This window comes from Magnolia sinica, chromosome 2 (genome assembly GCF_029962835.1).
Source record: "Magnolia sinica isolate HGM2019 chromosome 2, MsV1, whole genome shotgun sequence".
Taxonomy (NCBI): domain Eukaryota; kingdom Viridiplantae; phylum Streptophyta; class Magnoliopsida; order Magnoliales; family Magnoliaceae; genus Magnolia; species Magnolia sinica.
In genome coordinates, this window is record NC_080574.1 from 136,554,789 (window position 1) to 136,573,617 (window position 18,829).

At 38.3% G+C, this 18,829-nt stretch overlaps 1 protein-coding gene across 7 annotated transcripts in view; it reads right to left on the bottom strand.

Moving 5' to 3' along the window:
* The window catches only part of LOC131237824 (serine/threonine-protein kinase ATM), a 158,265-nt gene that overhangs the window by 47,480 nt on the left and 91,956 nt on the right, over nucleotides 1–18,829 (bottom strand). For all 7 annotated transcript variants that reach the window (XR_009167429.1, XR_009167430.1, XM_058235830.1 and 4 more), the window contains 8 exons: nucleotides 13,678–13,819; nucleotides 13,438–13,575; nucleotides 13,139–13,237; nucleotides 12,990–13,036; nucleotides 12,681–12,876; nucleotides 12,366–12,578; nucleotides 10,594–10,665; nucleotides 10,374–10,443 (listed from right to left, as the gene is read on the bottom strand). Coding sequence is in view for 5 of the 7 variants with exons in the window: in XM_058235830.1 (XP_058091813.1) it covers nucleotides 10,374–10,443; nucleotides 10,594–10,665; nucleotides 12,366–12,578; nucleotides 12,681–12,876; nucleotides 12,990–13,036; nucleotides 13,139–13,237; nucleotides 13,438–13,575; nucleotides 13,678–13,819 (977 nt within the window). In the remaining 2 variants the exon portion in view is untranslated. The remainder of the gene's footprint in view (nucleotides 1–10,373; nucleotides 10,444–10,593; nucleotides 10,666–12,365; nucleotides 12,579–12,680; nucleotides 12,877–12,989; nucleotides 13,037–13,138; nucleotides 13,238–13,437; nucleotides 13,576–13,677; nucleotides 13,820–18,829) is intronic.

Sequence of the window (18,829 nt, forward strand, 5' to 3'; positions counted from 1 at the left end):
GGATAAACACAAGTAGATGTTAGATATTGCAACTGGAAAAACCTCAATATGCCAATGCATCCATGTAGCATGACAGATACATTTTCCTTTGAACGGCAACAATAGATGTTAATTAAACCAAATAAAGGGAGAAGGAAAACAAGGGGGCAACGAAAAGGTGAGAACCAACCCAAAAGCACTCCTGCCTCAAACACAATCACAAGGAGTTAGCTAGACAACCACAAATTCATCCTTCTAACAAATGTTCATCCCGATTGCCCAAGGTACAACTTTGACCTTATCCTTAAGGATGGTTGCCTCATTGAATTCTAGATGGCCATTAAAAGGGTAATTGTTCTGTTCTTTCCACAACAACCAGCAAATCACCGATAAAGAGAGCTACCAACGAGACTTTTTCCATTTGACTACAACCCCTTCACCCCGAGATAAAATAAGGTCGCCCACAGAACTAGGCACATCCCAGGAGATACTGATGAGAATCAGGAGATCACTCTGACAGTAGAGGTAAACTCACAATGAATCAAATGGTCATCAACTAAGTCCACATTCTTAAAGCACATTATTCACCCATTCATGAGCATCATATTTCTCTTCCATAGGTTGTCAATAGAAAGGATCTTCTTTTTCCCACATCCCAAACAAAAGGAACAACCCTGGGAAGACACGAGAAATGCCAGATCAGATAGTCTAGGGAGAGGACAACACGAGTACCAACCCCACAAAGGAGACAATAACAATATTTCATGGTAAAGCTCCCCCAATGAGGCTAACTTCCAACGCCAACTATCCATTGCAGGAGAGAGGCAGAATTCACAAATACGATTGGTGAGGCCAATGAACTCAATCTCATCATCCTTGAGGTTTCTGCAAAAGTGCAGAGACTAGACCAGACCCACATCCCTCTTGGCCCTCATTGAAACTTTGACTAATAAATGCATGTTGATCGGAAGCAATGAAATATAACCTAGGGTAATCAATGTAGAAAGGAGAATTACCATCCCAAGTGCCTTCCCAAAACCTTAACCAAGCACCATCTCCAACCTAAAAAAACCCCACCACTAATCACTGCCTTCTAGAATCCAAAGGTCCTACAAAGCAACGATGGACAAATGAACCAACCTCCATTCTAGACACTACGCTTGCAAGCAGGGTGTCCTGTATCCGTTATGATACAGGCATATCAGCCGTGGCTGTTACGCGATACGGGACCGTAACCGTCACCCCCCGGATTCTTTAACTGTAACGGCCGTTACAGGGCGTAACGGTCAAAAAATGCCCGCCCCCCCCCCCCCTTTTCCCTTTTTTTTTGCTTTTTAAGGTCTATTTTTTCACTTTTTTTTAAACTTCTTTCTTCTAAACTCTTCATAAATCATTCTATTGCTATTTTCGACCACTCTTAGCTTGATATTACAAATAAAAACAACTTATATTTAGGATTTTCTTGATTCGAAGCTCTGTGGGCCATTTTCCATAAATTCCTCAAAAATAGGTATTTATACTTTTTATTCAATGTTTTGTTGTTTTAATGGTATAATATGATGTGTTAATCATAATAGAAGATATTAATGTCCATTTTACAGATTTTTGTTATCACTTTATATTTTTTTATAATTTTTTTCTATTTGCGCACTATTTTTGGCCCTTGTTTTTTAATTCGAAAAATTATTTTTTATTGAATGTTTGAATCTTTTAATGGTAGAATATGATGTTTTAATCATAGTAGAACATGTTAATGTTCATTTTATAGATTGTTATTGTCATTTTATATTTTTTTATGAATTATGAAAAATAACTACAAACACCTACACATATAAGATATTTTCATATTACATTCATTCTAATATATCTATCATTGATAGTAAATAGTTAGAAAATTAAATATATGAGTTTTGCAGTCAAATCCAGGTTGTCTGGTTCATAAATTCATCAGACAATCCGATACAACTTCTCACCAAAGAGTGGACCGTTATACCACCATAAACATATTCCAATTTATAAATGAATGCATATTTGGAATGCTTAGAATATTCCGGATTTAATCCATATTTTTTCATATTTTTTTGGCAAAAAAAATTTTGCACCATTACGGGCTGTTACGCCCCCGTATCCGTATCGGTATAGGAGGGCACCGTTTTCCAACCGATACCGATACGGGATACCTTGCTTGCAAGTGATGACTTGTTGTCATACTTGTTTTCCTCTAACCCAAACCTCCAAAATCATTTCCTGCACAAGGCTTGATTCATAGCTTTGAGATCTTTGGTCCCCACTCCCCATTTGATTGGGGAAAACTGATCTCATTCTATCCCACCAGATTAATTTTCTTTAAACAATCCCAACATTGACATAAGAAGTCTCTCTGGACTTCTAATTCTATTGATATCATTGATCGGGCATCTAAAGAGGGCACATAGAAGATAGGCCTGTTGGATAAAGCAGTCTTAATGAGAGTGATGCAGCCACCCAAAGACAAGCACCTGCTTTTCCAAGCTAAAAGTTTATGCTCTACTGTTTTGACCACAGCATCCTACAAATGCTTGGATGGTTTCCCCACACACGTACGGAACCCAAGGTAGGTCAACAAAGTACCAGCCCTGCACATCGAAGTTCATACCCCCCACAAAAAAATAAAATTAAATTAAAAAATAATAATAAAAATAAAAAATCCTAAGGATCTAGCTTCTAGATTCCGCAGTGTTTTGGGTCCTATAATTATATTCTCTCTCAATCCTTAAGAGGATTTTGTTAAGGTCACCAGATTTTGAACAGTGCGTCGGGTGGCACATAAGTGCATCGTTTAAAGGCATAAAACAGGGCTACCAGAATTATGTAGTAAAATGGACTTAAGAAAAAGCTTACGATCATGTTAAGTGCGAGTTTAAAAGCTGCATTGCTCAGAAAAATTGGTTTTGCACTTAGGTGAAGGGTTTGGATGAAGGATCGTATCTCATTTGCAATACTTTTTTTGGTGGTTGTGAATGAATTGCCAAAAGGCTCATTTGGACTGACGGGGGAGACTAAGGCCGAGGATGCATTCTCCTCATTTATCTCCATAGTGTTCCAAATACCGTCAATATTTTTTCTGAATATCAGCAATGCCGATTTATCCCCCCCGCCCCCCCCCCCCCCCCCCAATTGATACATGTTACGATACCGATACTCTGAACATTGAACTGTTGTAGAGGCTTTGAGTAAAATGATGTAAAACAGAAGGATGGAAGGTCTCGTCAAGGGATTCAAATCATTTAGGCTTCCATAATTTGCCTTTGCATTGATGACGGCACATTGATTTTTTATAACCCAAGCAGACATCAACTGGCAAATCTGAAGTGCATTTTGAGATTCCTTAAGGCAGTCTATGGTCTGAAAATTTACCACTCCAAAAGTGATCTATTGGGCATCAAGATGGTTTATAGAGATTGTTGAGTTGGCAAAGATTCTTAAGTGCAAGGTTGGCTCTCTTACTGCCCACCTATCTTAGAATGCCATTATACGTTGGAAACCCCTCTAAACGCTTGTGGGATCTGGTGATCAAAAGAGTTCAACAACGACTATTGGCTTGGAAAGGAAAGTGCCTTGGTTGAGTGGGTGTATTACACTCATCAAAGCTTCCCAATTCCCATGCCAATATATTATTTGCTACAATTCCAATGTCCTGCTAGTGTAATTGGTAAGTTGGAAAGATTAGAAAGGGAGTTCCTATTGCAAGGATTGGAAGAAACAGAAAATATCACCAGTTAAAATGGAGTGAGCATGTTCTTAGTGGAAAAAACTTGTGTCATTCAAACAAAGCTTGCGGGAAGATGAATGGCGCGCTGCTTCATCTTCAAGATACTAACACTCCATGCTCGAGGGTTTGAGAAATCATTTTGAGAACGAAAACTTATATGGTCAGGGTATTGGATCCAAGGTAGGGGATGGTGGGCACATCAGAAATTGGGAAGATGATTGGTGCAGTGATGTGCCTTTATGCACAGAATTGACACTCTTTACAGCCCAGCCAGGCATTGGATTCAAGGTAGGAGATTAAAGACACATCAGAATTTGGGAAGATGAATGGTGTGGTGATGTGCCTTTATGCATGAGTTTGATACTCTAGTTTGGTCACTCATAAAGAGGCTAAGGTGATCAAGTTTTATGGTACAATCAAGACTGAACTGTCTAGCTGCCTCTCTTTAGAAGATGCCTACAGGAGGAGAACTCATTGGTTAGGTTTAATCTGGAAGGACAGGACAGAAGAATGTGGAAGTGGGAGAAGAATGGGAGCTTCTTATTTAGATCATTCTATGCTTATTTCACAGAGGAGAAAGGTGGGAGAATGGCTCCAACGACTTGGTTATGGGGAGCGAAAGTTGTTATGGCATTTGGTTGGCTAGTAGGCACACACACAAAAAACAAAAAAGTCCACACAATTGATCAGTTGCACAACAGAGAAAATCATAATCAACAGATGTTGATGTTCATTAAGAACTAGGAGACTGACTTATCCATTGTTCATTCACATTTGCAATTTCGGGGTGGTGTGCCAATCAATTTGGCATGGCATGGTCTTTGCTGACGTCGATGGGTTACAATTAGAGGCATGGAGGACATTGGAGGCAAAGGGAGAAAGTTGATAGAAGATGGTGGTGGCGGCCATGGTGATCATCAATGGTGTCTTTTGGGACTTTTGGGCAAAATCCCTTCAGAAATTTGTGGGGTGTTGTACTACTGATATATTGAATGAGTTTGGAAGGGCCTCACTGTAATGAAAGCGTGGGCATTTCCCTTGTTAGGGTGTATTCTATACCCCTTGGAGTTTCTTTGATAAAAATCTCTTTATCCTCATTTGAGTGGTGCTAATAAAATTTCTTCATTGATCTAAAATAAATTTTAAAAAAATAAAAAATAAATAAAAAGACTCTAGAATGGTTTTGTAGCAAGATGGGTGGGACAAACACCAAAAGAAACTAAAGATAACAATTTTTTTTAATTTTTTTTCAGAAGCAACGGGAATATATTAAAAAAGGAAAAAGGAAACAACAGGGGCTGCCGAGATGGCAGAAAACAAACAGAAAAAAGACTATAAACCTAAAAACAGAAAATTGAAATCCTTAAGAGACGAGACATTAGCTGCCCATTCAATAAGTAACTTTTTCGCCACGGAGCCCACAACTTGAACTGAAGATTGAGAGTTGTTGAAACATCTGTCATTCCTCTCCTTCCAAACTGCCCACCAGATTGCGATAATAGCCATTCTCCAAATCCTGGATTTGATTTTACCCAGTTTGAAACCATGGCAATAGGCCAATAAGTGAAAAGCAGTACCCGGCACGCATCCGCTGATGTTAAATCTGACAAAGAAGTCCTCCCAGATCATGGAGATCAAGGGACAGTGAACCAACAAGCGATCGATAGATTCCTCACTGCCCATACAGCAAAGACACATATTGGCGAGCTGCATACCTTTTTTTTTAAAATTGTCAATCGTGAGGATCCGATTCTTAGAAGCAAGCCAAGTGAAGCAGATAAACTTTGGGAGGGCTGGATATTTCCAGATAAATGGAGAGATCAAGGAAGCAGGGGAGGGGATGGAATCAAGGACCGAATACAAGGATTTAACCGAAAAGCAAGAAGATTTATCCTGAGGCCGGACGATTTTATCGGGTTCCATCTGATTCGGGGACGCAGTGTTTAAGCAATCGAGAAGATGAGTGTATTCGCCAATCTCCCAATCGTGGATATTTCTGCTGCAAGAGATATTCCAGACAATGCCTTAATCGGATATGGCAAAGAAGCTGGCGACGGGACTATCCTTGTTGGCTGACAGGTTTAAGACACATGAAATGACAACAAACATATAAGCACATAATTAGTAAACCTAAACAAGCTAAAATAGCTGCAATGATCTCTGGCGGATACATGGAAGAGAAGGAAGTTGATGAGGCTTTAAATAAACAGTACGGGGAAATGGAGTAGTGAAGATAATATCAGTGATAAGTAAAAATCTAGAAAATCTATAAGGCAGTAAGCACTTAACACGAAGACGGAATTTAAAACAAACACGTTTGCTTAACATAAGCAGAGACTAAGATAAACAGAAACAGAATTACAAAACAAATAAGGAAAAGAAGTCGTTATCAGAAAAGCATCGCTTTCATACGTCTCTTTCAAACTATTTACAAACTCATAAGCTGAGATTACAACACTATTTTCTCACTTAGATTTTTCTCGTAGTTCTTACTTCTCTCTTATTTCTATATTTCTATATATCCTTCAACACACATATTACACGGGTATTTATAGAGGGGAGAGACCCACTGAGACGGATCTGAAAGAGGTCTTCAATACAGAAAATTCTATCATCTCAAAATTGCAGTCGACGCGGATGCAGGAGAAGAGCTGCAAGGGGGGACACTTGCTGTAGATCCAGTCCTTTGGAAACACTTGTTGAGACACGTATGCCTTGGGAGTGATGAGAGTAAGTAGCTGGAGAAGCTAGACGTAGCAGCGTGAGAGATATTATACAAGCAGTGAGGAGATTTACTATTGCTGAAAGTGACATGTTGAGAGTGACATGTGAAGAAGAGATGAGCTTGTCAGATAATGTCCTTGCTGACTTCTTGTCTCGCCTCCCTACCAAACATCCTCCATCCGTCATAACCTCACCAGCCATCTATGAATTCTCCATCCCCTGCTTATTTCCCATAGATAGGATCCCAACTCTTCCTCTCTAACTCCAGAAAATGATCCGTGATCTCTATCTTGCAAATAGGCCTACCCATAATCTCAAAACCTTCCTTGAAATTCACCTCTTTAGAAATGACCATGTTTTCCAACATATCCCTCATCCTCACTATCCATACTTAACTCCCATCTCCTTTCGAGACCTCTATTACTTACCTAATGAAGCCCTTTGTTTCTTGTACTATCTTGTACAAAGCTACACCATCATGGTTATCTTCCCAGTGGCCTCGCTCCATGCCTATATTGCTCGTCTTAACTGGATAGCAATAATTGGTTCTGACCAGTTATCTCAGGCACAGACAAATCTCAAAGTGTTCCTTGAATGGTTCCATCCATTAGAAGTCTGGCATTCACAACTCCACCACCACAGTGAGTATGTTGAAATTTCCTTCAGAAATCCTCGAACACTCCGCTCCAACTTTGCTACAAATGAGCACTACTATGTGCCAGCTGTTATTGAAGACAGAGCAGTGATACAAGGATACAGACACTACAATCTTGCTCATCACTGGAATTTCTTTGGAAATGTCTTTCATCTGTTCAAACGACACATGTGTGAACTGAACAATGTTCTCCAGGCCAACATTCCGAGTTCCATTTGGCTCACACCCATGACTATGGCCAATGATAATTTGTGCTTGGACCATTTCATGACTTACATTGAAAGGAATCTCGAGCTCTTAATGGCTCCAACACCCCCGTCCAGCGATGATGAGTCTCCCCACTCTGTTTATCGCACTGCTCCAACCAGTGACTCAGGCTCCGACTGAAGCCATCGCCATCAAAGTCTGCACCTTTGAAGCACCTCTGCCCAAAGCAGAAGCATCTCTGACAAGCTCATCTCTTCTTCACATGTCACTCTCGACATGTCACTTTCAGCAATAGTAAATCTCCTCACTGCTTGTATAATATCTCTCACGTTGCTACGTCTAGCTTCTCCAGCTACCTACTCTCATCACTCCCAAGGCATACATGTCTCAACAAGTGTTTCCAAAGGACTGGATCTACAGCAAGTGTCCCCCCTTGCAGCTCTTCTCCTGCATCCGCGTCGACTGCAACTTCGAGATGATAGAATTTTCTGTATTGAAGATCTCTTTCAGATCCGTCTCAGTGGGTCTCTCCCCTCTATAAATACCCGTGTAATATGTGTGTTGAAGGATATATAAGAATATAGAAATAAGAGAGAAGTAAGAACTACGAGAAAAATCTATGTGAGAAAATAGTGTTGTAATCTCAGCTTCTGAGTTTGTAAATAGTTTAAAAGAGACATATGAAAGCGATCATCAAACTATGACTTGCTGACTTGACTCCCCCAGCCAGAGATCTTCCCAAAAACGAATTGCTGTGCCACTTCCCAATTGGAAATCACAATTCTCGACGACGATTTTTTTGGACCGAAGGATACCTCTCCAGATGGGAGAGGCTCTGTAGGCTAAAGAATCCTTCGTTCACCAGCCCCCTAGGGAAAACCCGTATTTTCCTTTAACAATGGTGCACCATAATGCGTCTGGTTCCGAGCCCAACCTCCAGGACCACTTGCCAAGAAGGGCCCTGTTCATTGTCTTCAACTTCTTGATGCTCGCTCCCCCTTCCTGGAAATGGCTACAAACTTCTTGCCAGTCGAGAAGATGAAATTTCTTCTGATTGTCTTTGCCGCACCACAAAAAATCTCTTTGCAACTTGTTGATCCGATGAAGAACTGAAGTCGGGCAGTGTAAAAGGGACATGAAATAGATAGAGATATTGGATAAGGCAGCTTTAATGAGGGTAATCCTGCACCCATGGACAAATATCTACATTTCCATCTCGCCAACATCTTCTGGAATCTGACCACCACTTTGTCCCACATCGATATTGGTGGGGGACCAATGGCGAGCGGCAAGCCAACAAACAACGTCGGGAATTGAGCAGAGGAACATCCCAGGGACTCAGCGAATGAAGAAAGCTCGTGGTCAGAAATATTTACCCCAAAAATCTTTGATTTAGCCATGTTTATCCTCAACCCAGAAACTGCTTCGAAACACATGAGAGTCGTATGAAGGTTATTGATTGCTTCCACCATTATGAGAGTGTCGTCCGCAAACTGAACATGAGAGACTGGCGTTGAGACACCCGGCATTGATATCCCACTGAAGAGACTGGCGCTTTGACCCTTGAGGAGCATCTGGGATAGGGCTTCACCAATGATCAAAAATAGAAGGGGAGAAAGAGGGTCCCCTTGGCGGAGACCTCTAGAACTGGGGAAGAAGCCTTTCGGAGTGCCATTGAGAAGGATCGAAGATAACAAAATTTTCATACTAAATAATCCACAATAGGTGAAGAGAAACAATTGGCACAACTGAAAGAAGGGAAGCATTAAGCATAACAAAGTCCTAATCAGTATAGATGGCAGTTCAAATAACCTTAATCATAATCATCATCACCACCACAACCACCACCTAAGCCACATCCCAGTCCCCAACTAACTGGGTTCAAATAACCTTAGTAATGTGGATAACAAAGAGACAGGAATTGCAAGAAACAAAAGCATCTAGTGCTTGTACATGAAAAGCTCATCTTGCGCACAGATTTCCACGTCTGTACAGTAAATGATTGGGAAAAAAATTTGTTCCAAAATCCATCTGCCACAATCTTCTAAAATAGCCTAAGATGGCCAGAGTACAAGGTTCCACCATTTAGTTGAATGATGCATATAAATCCCAAGCATACTACATGCTAAAACAGCAATGATGATTTTACAAATGGCAAAAATTTACTGGTAAGGCAAAGGGGCACAAAAGGAGAGAACTAAGTGGGGCATGGAATTTCCAATGATGAGAGACTCTTCTCATCACCCCATCTCCAGCAAGAGCATCAGCAATCTCACTAGCCTCTCCAAGAACTTGAGGAAAGGATGCACTAGAGTAGAATAGATCAAACTAATCTCACTGACCATAAAGTCAATCTCCATGGTTCTTTATGCATTGATGAGGCCATTTGATTGAGTTACACAACTCCATGACCAAAGGCATGGGAAAAGAAGTAGATAAGAGCTCTAGTCCTTGCCCAAGTGCACTCCCTTCCATACTAGAGGAACCTAGGTTCCCCAAAAAACAACCATCAAAATTTGTTTTTCACACACGGAAAGGAAGAGCTTCCAATTTACATATACGGGAATTGTTCTAGAGGAGGATATGTGAAACCGCAATTTCCTCACAAGTTTAGGGCCTGTTTGGTTTTCCAATTACAACTGTAATTAGCAGGAAATGGGTAATGATTACTTAACCCTGTAATTGTGTAGTGACATCGCTTACATTTTACTGCAATGATTATATTATACCATTGTTTGTTTTACAAGGGCATCACTGTAAAACTGGGCCTTTTGGTATGTTAAAATTTAATGATTACAACTTCCTTTACCCGTTTACTTTGCATGTGTATCTCACTATCGTTTTTTGTGCCGTAATTCTCTCTTAACCAAACACCCTGAAAAGATAATGATGATTCATTTACTTTGAATTGCACCAAAATTTGGAAAACCAAATATGAGCTCAAGAAACTCAAGATAGTGAAAATGGTCCAAATTTCTAATCTGCAGTACTGTTCGACAAAACTCAACAAAAGAAAACAAAAAATGCAATCACAACTTAAAACAATAAATAGGTTACCATTAGACTTTCTTTCAATATCCAATAGCAACTTCCCAACCAAATCGGAATTAATCCCCTTCGAGTGAATCTGCACATAGATAACAAGTTTTTAGTATGAAATAAACCTTTGGTAGGAACATATTTACATCAGCATGAAAAGAAACGGACAAATTCTAAAAACTGAATAGCTTTGCAGGGTACAAGATTCATTTTCATATAATAAATTTCATGTATTTACCTCAACAAGGGACTTCTCATAAGATTCAAAAGACAACAGAGCACTTTGACCTCTTTCAGTTGAAAGTATCCCCTGGTTATTTGCGCCAATGATTCAATTAGAGTTTCAAAAAATCAGTTATGACAATATAACTATATGAAGCACGTCCTGAAGAGGCAGCTTAAGAAAATAGAACACCTATTAGTCAACAGTTAAGAAAATCAATGAGTGCTATGCACTGGGGGGTAAATAAAACATGGAAGCATTACTACTCAACTTAGGAAAGAATTTATAATACAATTAAATGCAATAGCTGATGGTTGACTGTGGATTTTTCTATAGTTTCCACATGATACTTCCCATCACGCCAAATTAATACAAGTAGAACCAGTCTAGGACTATTCAGCTCAGTATTTATGGGGGAACTCAGCAATAAAGCACAGCGGTGATCTTCATATACTCTTCCATTCTTGTACATTCATTTCAAAGCCTAAAAAACCAATTTCCTTAATGATTTTGTCTTTAACAATACTACCCAAGTTGACAAAAGCCATGTTATAGATTCAACATCTCCACGCGATGTACAATTAACACTAAAGAGTCAAACATGAATAAACATTTCTATCAAAGTGTCTAGGGTACAAGCTTTTACCCAAAGAAATGACAGATTTCACAGCCATTTTGCTCCCTTAGACTAATTTTGTAGCTGCTGGTATGATTTTTCGCAACAGAAGATTAACAAAATTTCTTGTTATGAGAAGGGATCATGATGGTCATTTGGAGCCAAAAGATAGTGGAAAATCTTTATATCAGGAATTCTGCCTCCATCTGTAGATGCAGCATCCTCTTTTTTTCTTTAATGATTCTAATTGTTTCTATAAAAAAATAAAAGATAGCAGAAAATCTAGATCTGGTTTCATGTCGATCTTAAAAGCTCCCTTGAGAATGTTACCTAGGCTGAACACAAGATTTATGTATAGGCCACCTCAATTAGACCAACCCTTCGCTCCAGTATACATATCAGATGGTTCTGTACACTATAACTGAGGAATCAAATGGCTGTACCATCCAAATGTTCTTGCCAAGGGTTTTACATGGTATGGAACGAATTTCAAATTCTGTTTTTATAAGTTTAAATCATTTTTTATGAAATAGAATCTAAAACCATTTTCTAAAAAATAATAAATAAATAACCTGCAACCACTCCCCCAGCTTAATTTCTGAAGCTGCGAGGCAGTCTTTGAAGTTTCAATGGAAACGACACAAAGTTGGTATACCAAGAGCTATGAAATGGTCAGGTTTAGGTCGGATATTGGTGTACAGTGTACCCATATCCCCACCCAAGGGAATCAGATTTGGGACCTGTCAGGTTCTGACACAGACACATATATGAGGGAGGGTATCCATATCCGATTGGATTCAGGTATCCCATGGTCCCCACCATATTCAATTTCAAGCAAGCATTAGGAATTGAGCAGGGTTTGCATCCAGAATCAGGTCCAGAATTGGATAAATATCAAAGACATTTCTAATTGCATCCAAATCGTAAGACCTGCACGCGAAATCTGGACCAGGATACGATTAACTCAGATCAGATATTTCGGGTATCCATGAATTCGGTTACCCATCGAACACCCAAGTCATATGTACATAGTTCATGATAAGGTGTTAGAGTAATATGCAGCTTCCAAAAAAAAAAAACCAATACAGGAAGCACCAAGTATGGATAATGTATCAGAAACTTTACAAGAAAACAAGATAACAGCAATCCCAAAAGAATTCAATAAACATACACGGAGAGCTCGTGCAGTCATATCAACTATCTTCACAGAATCATCTAATAGAGACTTCTTTAACAGCCTTATTAGTTTGATCAGAAGCCGTTCTGATACACCGATATCAGTATAAAACCCAACTTCCCCATGAGCAAGTGGCTTAAATAGAAGCTTTTGATTAACATCTCCAGGCAAACGGAAAACAACACAATGTGGATCCCCTACGCCAACCTGCAAATGTAAGTAAACTATTTATCCGAGAATCTTGAAAAGTAAGAGCAACACATGATAGCATAAAAAGAATAATTATAGTGACTAAGTTGCAGGAATTACCCTGGAAATGAAGTCCGCAACCAATTCTCGGATATCCTTTGCATCCTCTGAAGTACACATGCCAACTAGCGTCCATACAGCAGAGACAATTTCAGGTTCACAATGCCAGCAATTAAACTCCTCACGAATATCTTCTGCATTCTTCTCTGGATGAATGATTTCCCTCATTACTAATTTTTTGTGCAGTGTTTGAAGACTGCAACAACAAATCAAATGGTACAAAAACAGTTTATGTGTGATCCATGGAGTAAATTAATAGATGAACCATGTAAATGCTGAGTGTACAATGAGAGATGATAAGGTGGGAACCTCCATAAAAGCAATCTCTGAGGAAGGTAGCAAGTTCTCGTTACAAACTGGAAATGAAAGAGAAACACAAGCATTATAGACATGGAAAGAATTCTGAGCTTCACTAATGATTTATATATTAATTACAAAAAAAAAAAAAAACTATTTACCTTCGTAAAGTGGTCTTTTGGAGAGTAGGCTTTGCAAAGTTGCTGATGAAAAATATGAATCCTTTCAAAGCAATGAAGCTCAGGAAAGGGTTCCAATTCCTGAAAAAAAGCATCACCAGATTCAAAGGGCACATTTTTGAATTCTTAAGTAAAATAATGAATATCAACTACATTTTGTTGGAAAGAAGCAAATATCATAGTGAGTAAAAGTTGTACGTAATATAATAAGCTAACTAAAATTTCGAAGACCGACACCAAAATCATTACTTGCTGTTGGAGAAAGGTCACAGAGGTCATACTCTGATGTAATCGTAAAGAGATGGATCAGCATCCACAGTTAACTGGTGAAGCAAAGATAAAACTCTAGAAGATTGAACAAATGGGTCCAGATTGTTATTAGAAGGAATGCAACAAGCAACCAATTTTGATACCAAAAACTGCACAAAAATTAACACTGATTAGAATATTTGAGGATTAAAGTTCATCAAGAAGTAGACAAGAAAAATGAAAAAACAGAACCTGGTGAATGGGACAAACACCTGGAGTTGTTCACCTAGCACGCTGGTAACATCTTTGGTGGGATTGTTCTTAAAAGCTTCGAGCAACGTGGACAGGATAAGACAGCACTGGTCTTGCAAAGCCCGGCACCCAATAAATTGTCCAACTAAATTGAAAAGATAACTGCAGAAAACTCAAGAGTTAGAGCTAAAATCAAATAAGGCAGTAGCCTTGAAGGTGCAGCTAAAAGTTGTGTTGATCTTCAAACATTAGAAATTCATGAACCGTACACTAGAATCCTACAGAAAAGTTAAAGCCACAGTGAATTGGCATTTCAGAAAGCTGAGGGATGAAAGAGCAAACTGCATCCAAAACACTTCAGCATCAATTGTAAGGCATATAATAAATACACGCATTTTAAAATAAGAACGCATCTTCCTTCATTCAAATAATGTTTTCAGAGTATTTCAAGTATCAAGCAAGGCTTTAGCACCACATCTGTTTTGATGACTTGTTCTCTAGAGAGAAAAGGAAATATTAAACACCAAGATATTCATAGACAGGTTAGATAATAAAGCATATATATGATACCAATGTTTTCCATATCGTTATTGCGTAATATATCGCACCCTTGGGATATGGATACATGTCGGGCATGGGATATATTGGTTGTATCGCTTAATGTACCACTGTTGTTGGGAAACATGGGGAAACATTGGAAAATTGGTCGAAATTTTCAATGAAACTTCAGGGATTGTTAAAAAATAAATAAAGAAAAAAAAAAAAAAAACAACAACATCAATACACACATACAAATCAAAACATCACAAAAAATAAAATAAAATAAAATGCAGATAATAGGTTTCCATTGTATCAGGTCCTAATCCAAGCATTGTCTTTTGCAAGTATATTCAAAGTCAATTCATATAATTTACAAATGTAATAAGACATGTATGGAAACACAAGCAATACATTCAAAAGCAAAAGTAATAGAAAACTAGAAATATACCTGTGAATGATGTGTGGCTATGGCTTAGACCCACATAGAATTGCATATATGTTAGGAGTGAAATTTTGAAGGAAAAAATACTATGAAAAAGACATGGATCGAAAACGGCCCCAAATTAGCTTGAATCTTTATTCTAACTTGAAATTTGTGCTTTTCATCTAATGGATTCAACATTCAAGAGGAAGGGTCAAAATCCACAATAAATCTAGATTGAAGTCAAGAGGAATCAAGAATATATATATATATATATATATATATATATATATATATAGAATGGATTTTTTTGAATTTTTAGAAGAAAGCCCTAGACTTCCCACGTTTCTGTGCGATATAAGTCGATATGGTTGATATCTAGAATTTTATGAAACAGACTGGTCGCGATATTTTGTAATATTATGTGATACATTGTGATATCATACGATATCATTTGTGATACAAAGAATTTCAGATACTACCTTAGGGTTTCATATCGCCTAGGTGGGATACAAGATATATTGTTGGACATATAGGCCAATATCATCAATACTGAAACAATGCATGATACATAATTCAACGCAACTGATAAACAGATTCAAACACTTCCAGGAGGAAATTCTGGCCAGTTATATAATGGCCCGACTGCTCAATCTTAGAACTTTACCAAAAGTTTGCAGATCATATTTGACATTGCAGCCCTATAGGATGTATATAACAATGGAAACCATTAAAATGCACGAGGAACGTACCCATAAAATTTCATAGAAGAAAGTTTGGTGCCACAATTCATTAAATAATTATTCAAATGATATAATTGAGTAATTCTGCCAAGTAGCGAGATACAAACAGTCCCCAGCCCTGGCAAAGATTGATGTCAGGTTACTCGGGTAGGCAGCAAGTTCCTGAATGTTTGCAATCATGAGACTCATGTTTTAATGCTTGAAAGACAACTCCAAAAAGCAGGAGCAAGGCTATGATGATGATGACAATGATGATGAGAACGACAATGATGATGACAATGACTACGATGGGGACGATAGTAGAAGATAAGGGTAGGTGCTAGGACTAGAAACAAGCAATTAAAAAATAGTTACTTAGTTAACAGTGACGGTGGTGCCCGTTACGCAATAAGGGGGCATAACAGGCACCCTTTAAAAAATGTGTCATAATGGACCATTATGGGGTGTAATCGTCAAATTCTGCCCGTAACAGTCCAAAAGCAGCTATTTTTTTTTTTTTTTCATAAATATCGTTCTTTTGCTTCAAAAATCTACAATTGTTGTTTTTTTTTTTATTATTATTCCTAGACTATTCTTAAGGAGTATCCTATTGTTTTTGTGCATTCCATGAGGATTAAAACTTCAAATCGAATCGGTTTTGACGAATCGAAGCTCGAGCAGGCCATTTTGGAAAATCAAAAAATGAGGCAAGGATTGATTTTTTTATTTATTTATTTTTTTTATTTTATTTTATTTTTTTTGTGATTTGTTGTTGGAAATGACAACATCAAAGATGAAAACACCAAATTGACATTATCTTGCTAGATTTTTGTCGATTTAGTGTGTTTTTTTACTTCATTATTTTCCAAAAATATACCGTTTTTGGAACGAAAAAAAAAAAACCATAAAAATGTAGGTTTTCTTTCTATTCGAATTCGATGATTTATGGTTGTAATACATGTACAGTGGTTGCATCTACAATCATATGCAGTAGATCAGTTCCAACAATTCAATTTTCTTTTTAATGGTTGCATCTACAGTCACACACAAAAGATGAGTAAGAACAATGCATTTTTCTATTTTCTTTTAATTTCATAATTTTCTAGTACATTATCGAATGAATTGTGAGTTACTAGTCTCGTGCTAGTTAGATGAGCTGGTAGAGACAATGTATTGGCAAGCCACCTAGGACGGCTTAGTAGACCCAAAACAGTCCACTTGGATGTGTAATAATGCTAAGATCAGCCCACTAGGACATGTGTTTATAATGCTTAAATTAGTTCACTAGAACATGTGTTTATGATGCTTAAATTAGTTCACTAGAACATGTGTTTATGATGCTTAAATTAGTTCACTTGAACATGTGTGAATGATGCTTAACTTGGTTCAATTGAACATGTGTGAATGATGCTTGACTTAGTTCACTAGAACATGTGTTTAAAATGCTTCAATTAGTTCACTTGCATATAAGTGAATGATGCAGGACTTAGTTCACTTGAACATGTGTGAATGATGCTTGACTTAGTCCACCTGAACATGTGTGAATGATGCTCGACTTAGTTCACCTGAACAAATTCATGACTTAGTTAACTTAAATATGTGTGAGTGATACTTGACTTAGTCCACTTAAACATATGTGAATGATGCTTGACTTAGTCCACTCAAACATGTGTGAATGATGCTTGATTTAGTCCACTCGAACATGTCTGAATGATGCTTGACTTAGTTCACTTGAACATGTGTGAATGATGTTTGACTTAGTTCACTTGAACATGTGTAAATGATGCTTGACTTGGTTCACTTGAGCATGGGTGTATGGTGCCTATGTTGGTCCACTTGACCATTGGTTAGTAGTGCACAAACGAGCCCACTCACCCTTGTGTGGTGGTGACTAAAACAGTCCACTACTTGAATGTGATGTGTGCAAGATAGACCAATGTTCAAGTGTATTAATGTGGCAAGTTAGATCCATGAGGTGCATATTATGCATGGGTATAAGTTAGACTCTTGCTCAAGTGAACAAGTGTGTTCAAATTAAACCTCTGATTAATGGAAAATCCTGTGTAGACTAGCCCTTTTTACTAAAGTAGTAAATCATGTGTAAATCTACCATTTGATAACTTGAAAAAACTTCCTCTCGAATCATGCATAAGAACTCATGCATGTGCACCATAAAATGGTTGGAAATTGTGAACTCATGTGAATAGTTAGAACCTTGTGATGGTTCAGATTTATGAGCTCATGTGGATAGTTAGAACCTTGAGATGGTTTGGATTTGTGAGCTCATGTGAATGGTTAGAACCTTGAGATGATTCGAAATGGTGAACTTATCTACCCCACGCAAGTGGATAGTTAGAACCTTGAGATGGTTCGGATTTGTGAGCTCATGTGAATGGTCAGAACCTTGAGATGGTTCGACATGGTGAACTCATGTACCCCATGCATGCAAATGGTTAGAACCACAAGAATATTTTGAAACATTGGAAAATTCGAGAGGGACAATTGAGTCCCCTAAGATGAAAATCCCCAAAACCAAATAGAGGGGAACATCAAGGGTCCCTTGGATGAGAGGCCCCAACCCAACCTAGTACTAATTGGGACCTCCATTGTTGGGAGAGGTGGGTGAGCACATGTTGCAAGAGGATCCCACTACTAAGGTCGGTTGGAGAAGAGGTGTAGCAAGTCTACAGCATATGTTGCGACCAAAGAGGTTCCCTATCATGGGGTCGGGTTGGGTGAGGTGAGTGTGTTGAGTGCGCAACAAGTTCCCACTGCCGAGGTCGGATAGTGGTTGGGAGAGCTTTGGCCAGCTAGTGTAAAATGACATCAGTTGTTCAATGAAGTTAATTATACTGAGATGTGTTAGCAATTGCATTCATAAGTATCGCATTCATAATTACCTCACATGCATAATTTTATACACGTTTCCCTGAAGCAACATGTTAATCATTATTAATTGTGGGAAAATGTGTTTATTTATCTCACATGCATAGAAATGTACTCACTGGCTTGTTAAGCTCACCCACGTTGTTGTTTCTAAATTTTCAGGAAAAGTTAACCTGCGGCGATACCTTGGCATGGACCTGAGGATATTCTGCTTAGTTTATTTTTGAAACATTTATTGTAATATTTGTATTGGGAATGAGTATTATTTTGCAAGCTTGAATGGTTATCAAATGAGGTTGATGCTGGTTACTATTAGTTGAATTTTGTAATGTATGAATAAGTAGTTGTGTACTAAGTACTTAACCAAAAAAAAAAAAAAAACCTCCCAAATCGCACCTTCGGGCTCAGTGTTTGGTTCGCGTGTGTATTCGAGTGCCATATTCTGGGCGTGATAACCACGTCTTACATGCAAAATGAGTTGTAAAACCCTCCACCTCAACCTTAAAAAGACCCACCCCCAACAATTCACTTGTACCAATATTGACCTTTATACCCGAAATCGCATCAAAACATGTTATAATCAATCAAAGATTATCAATTTTC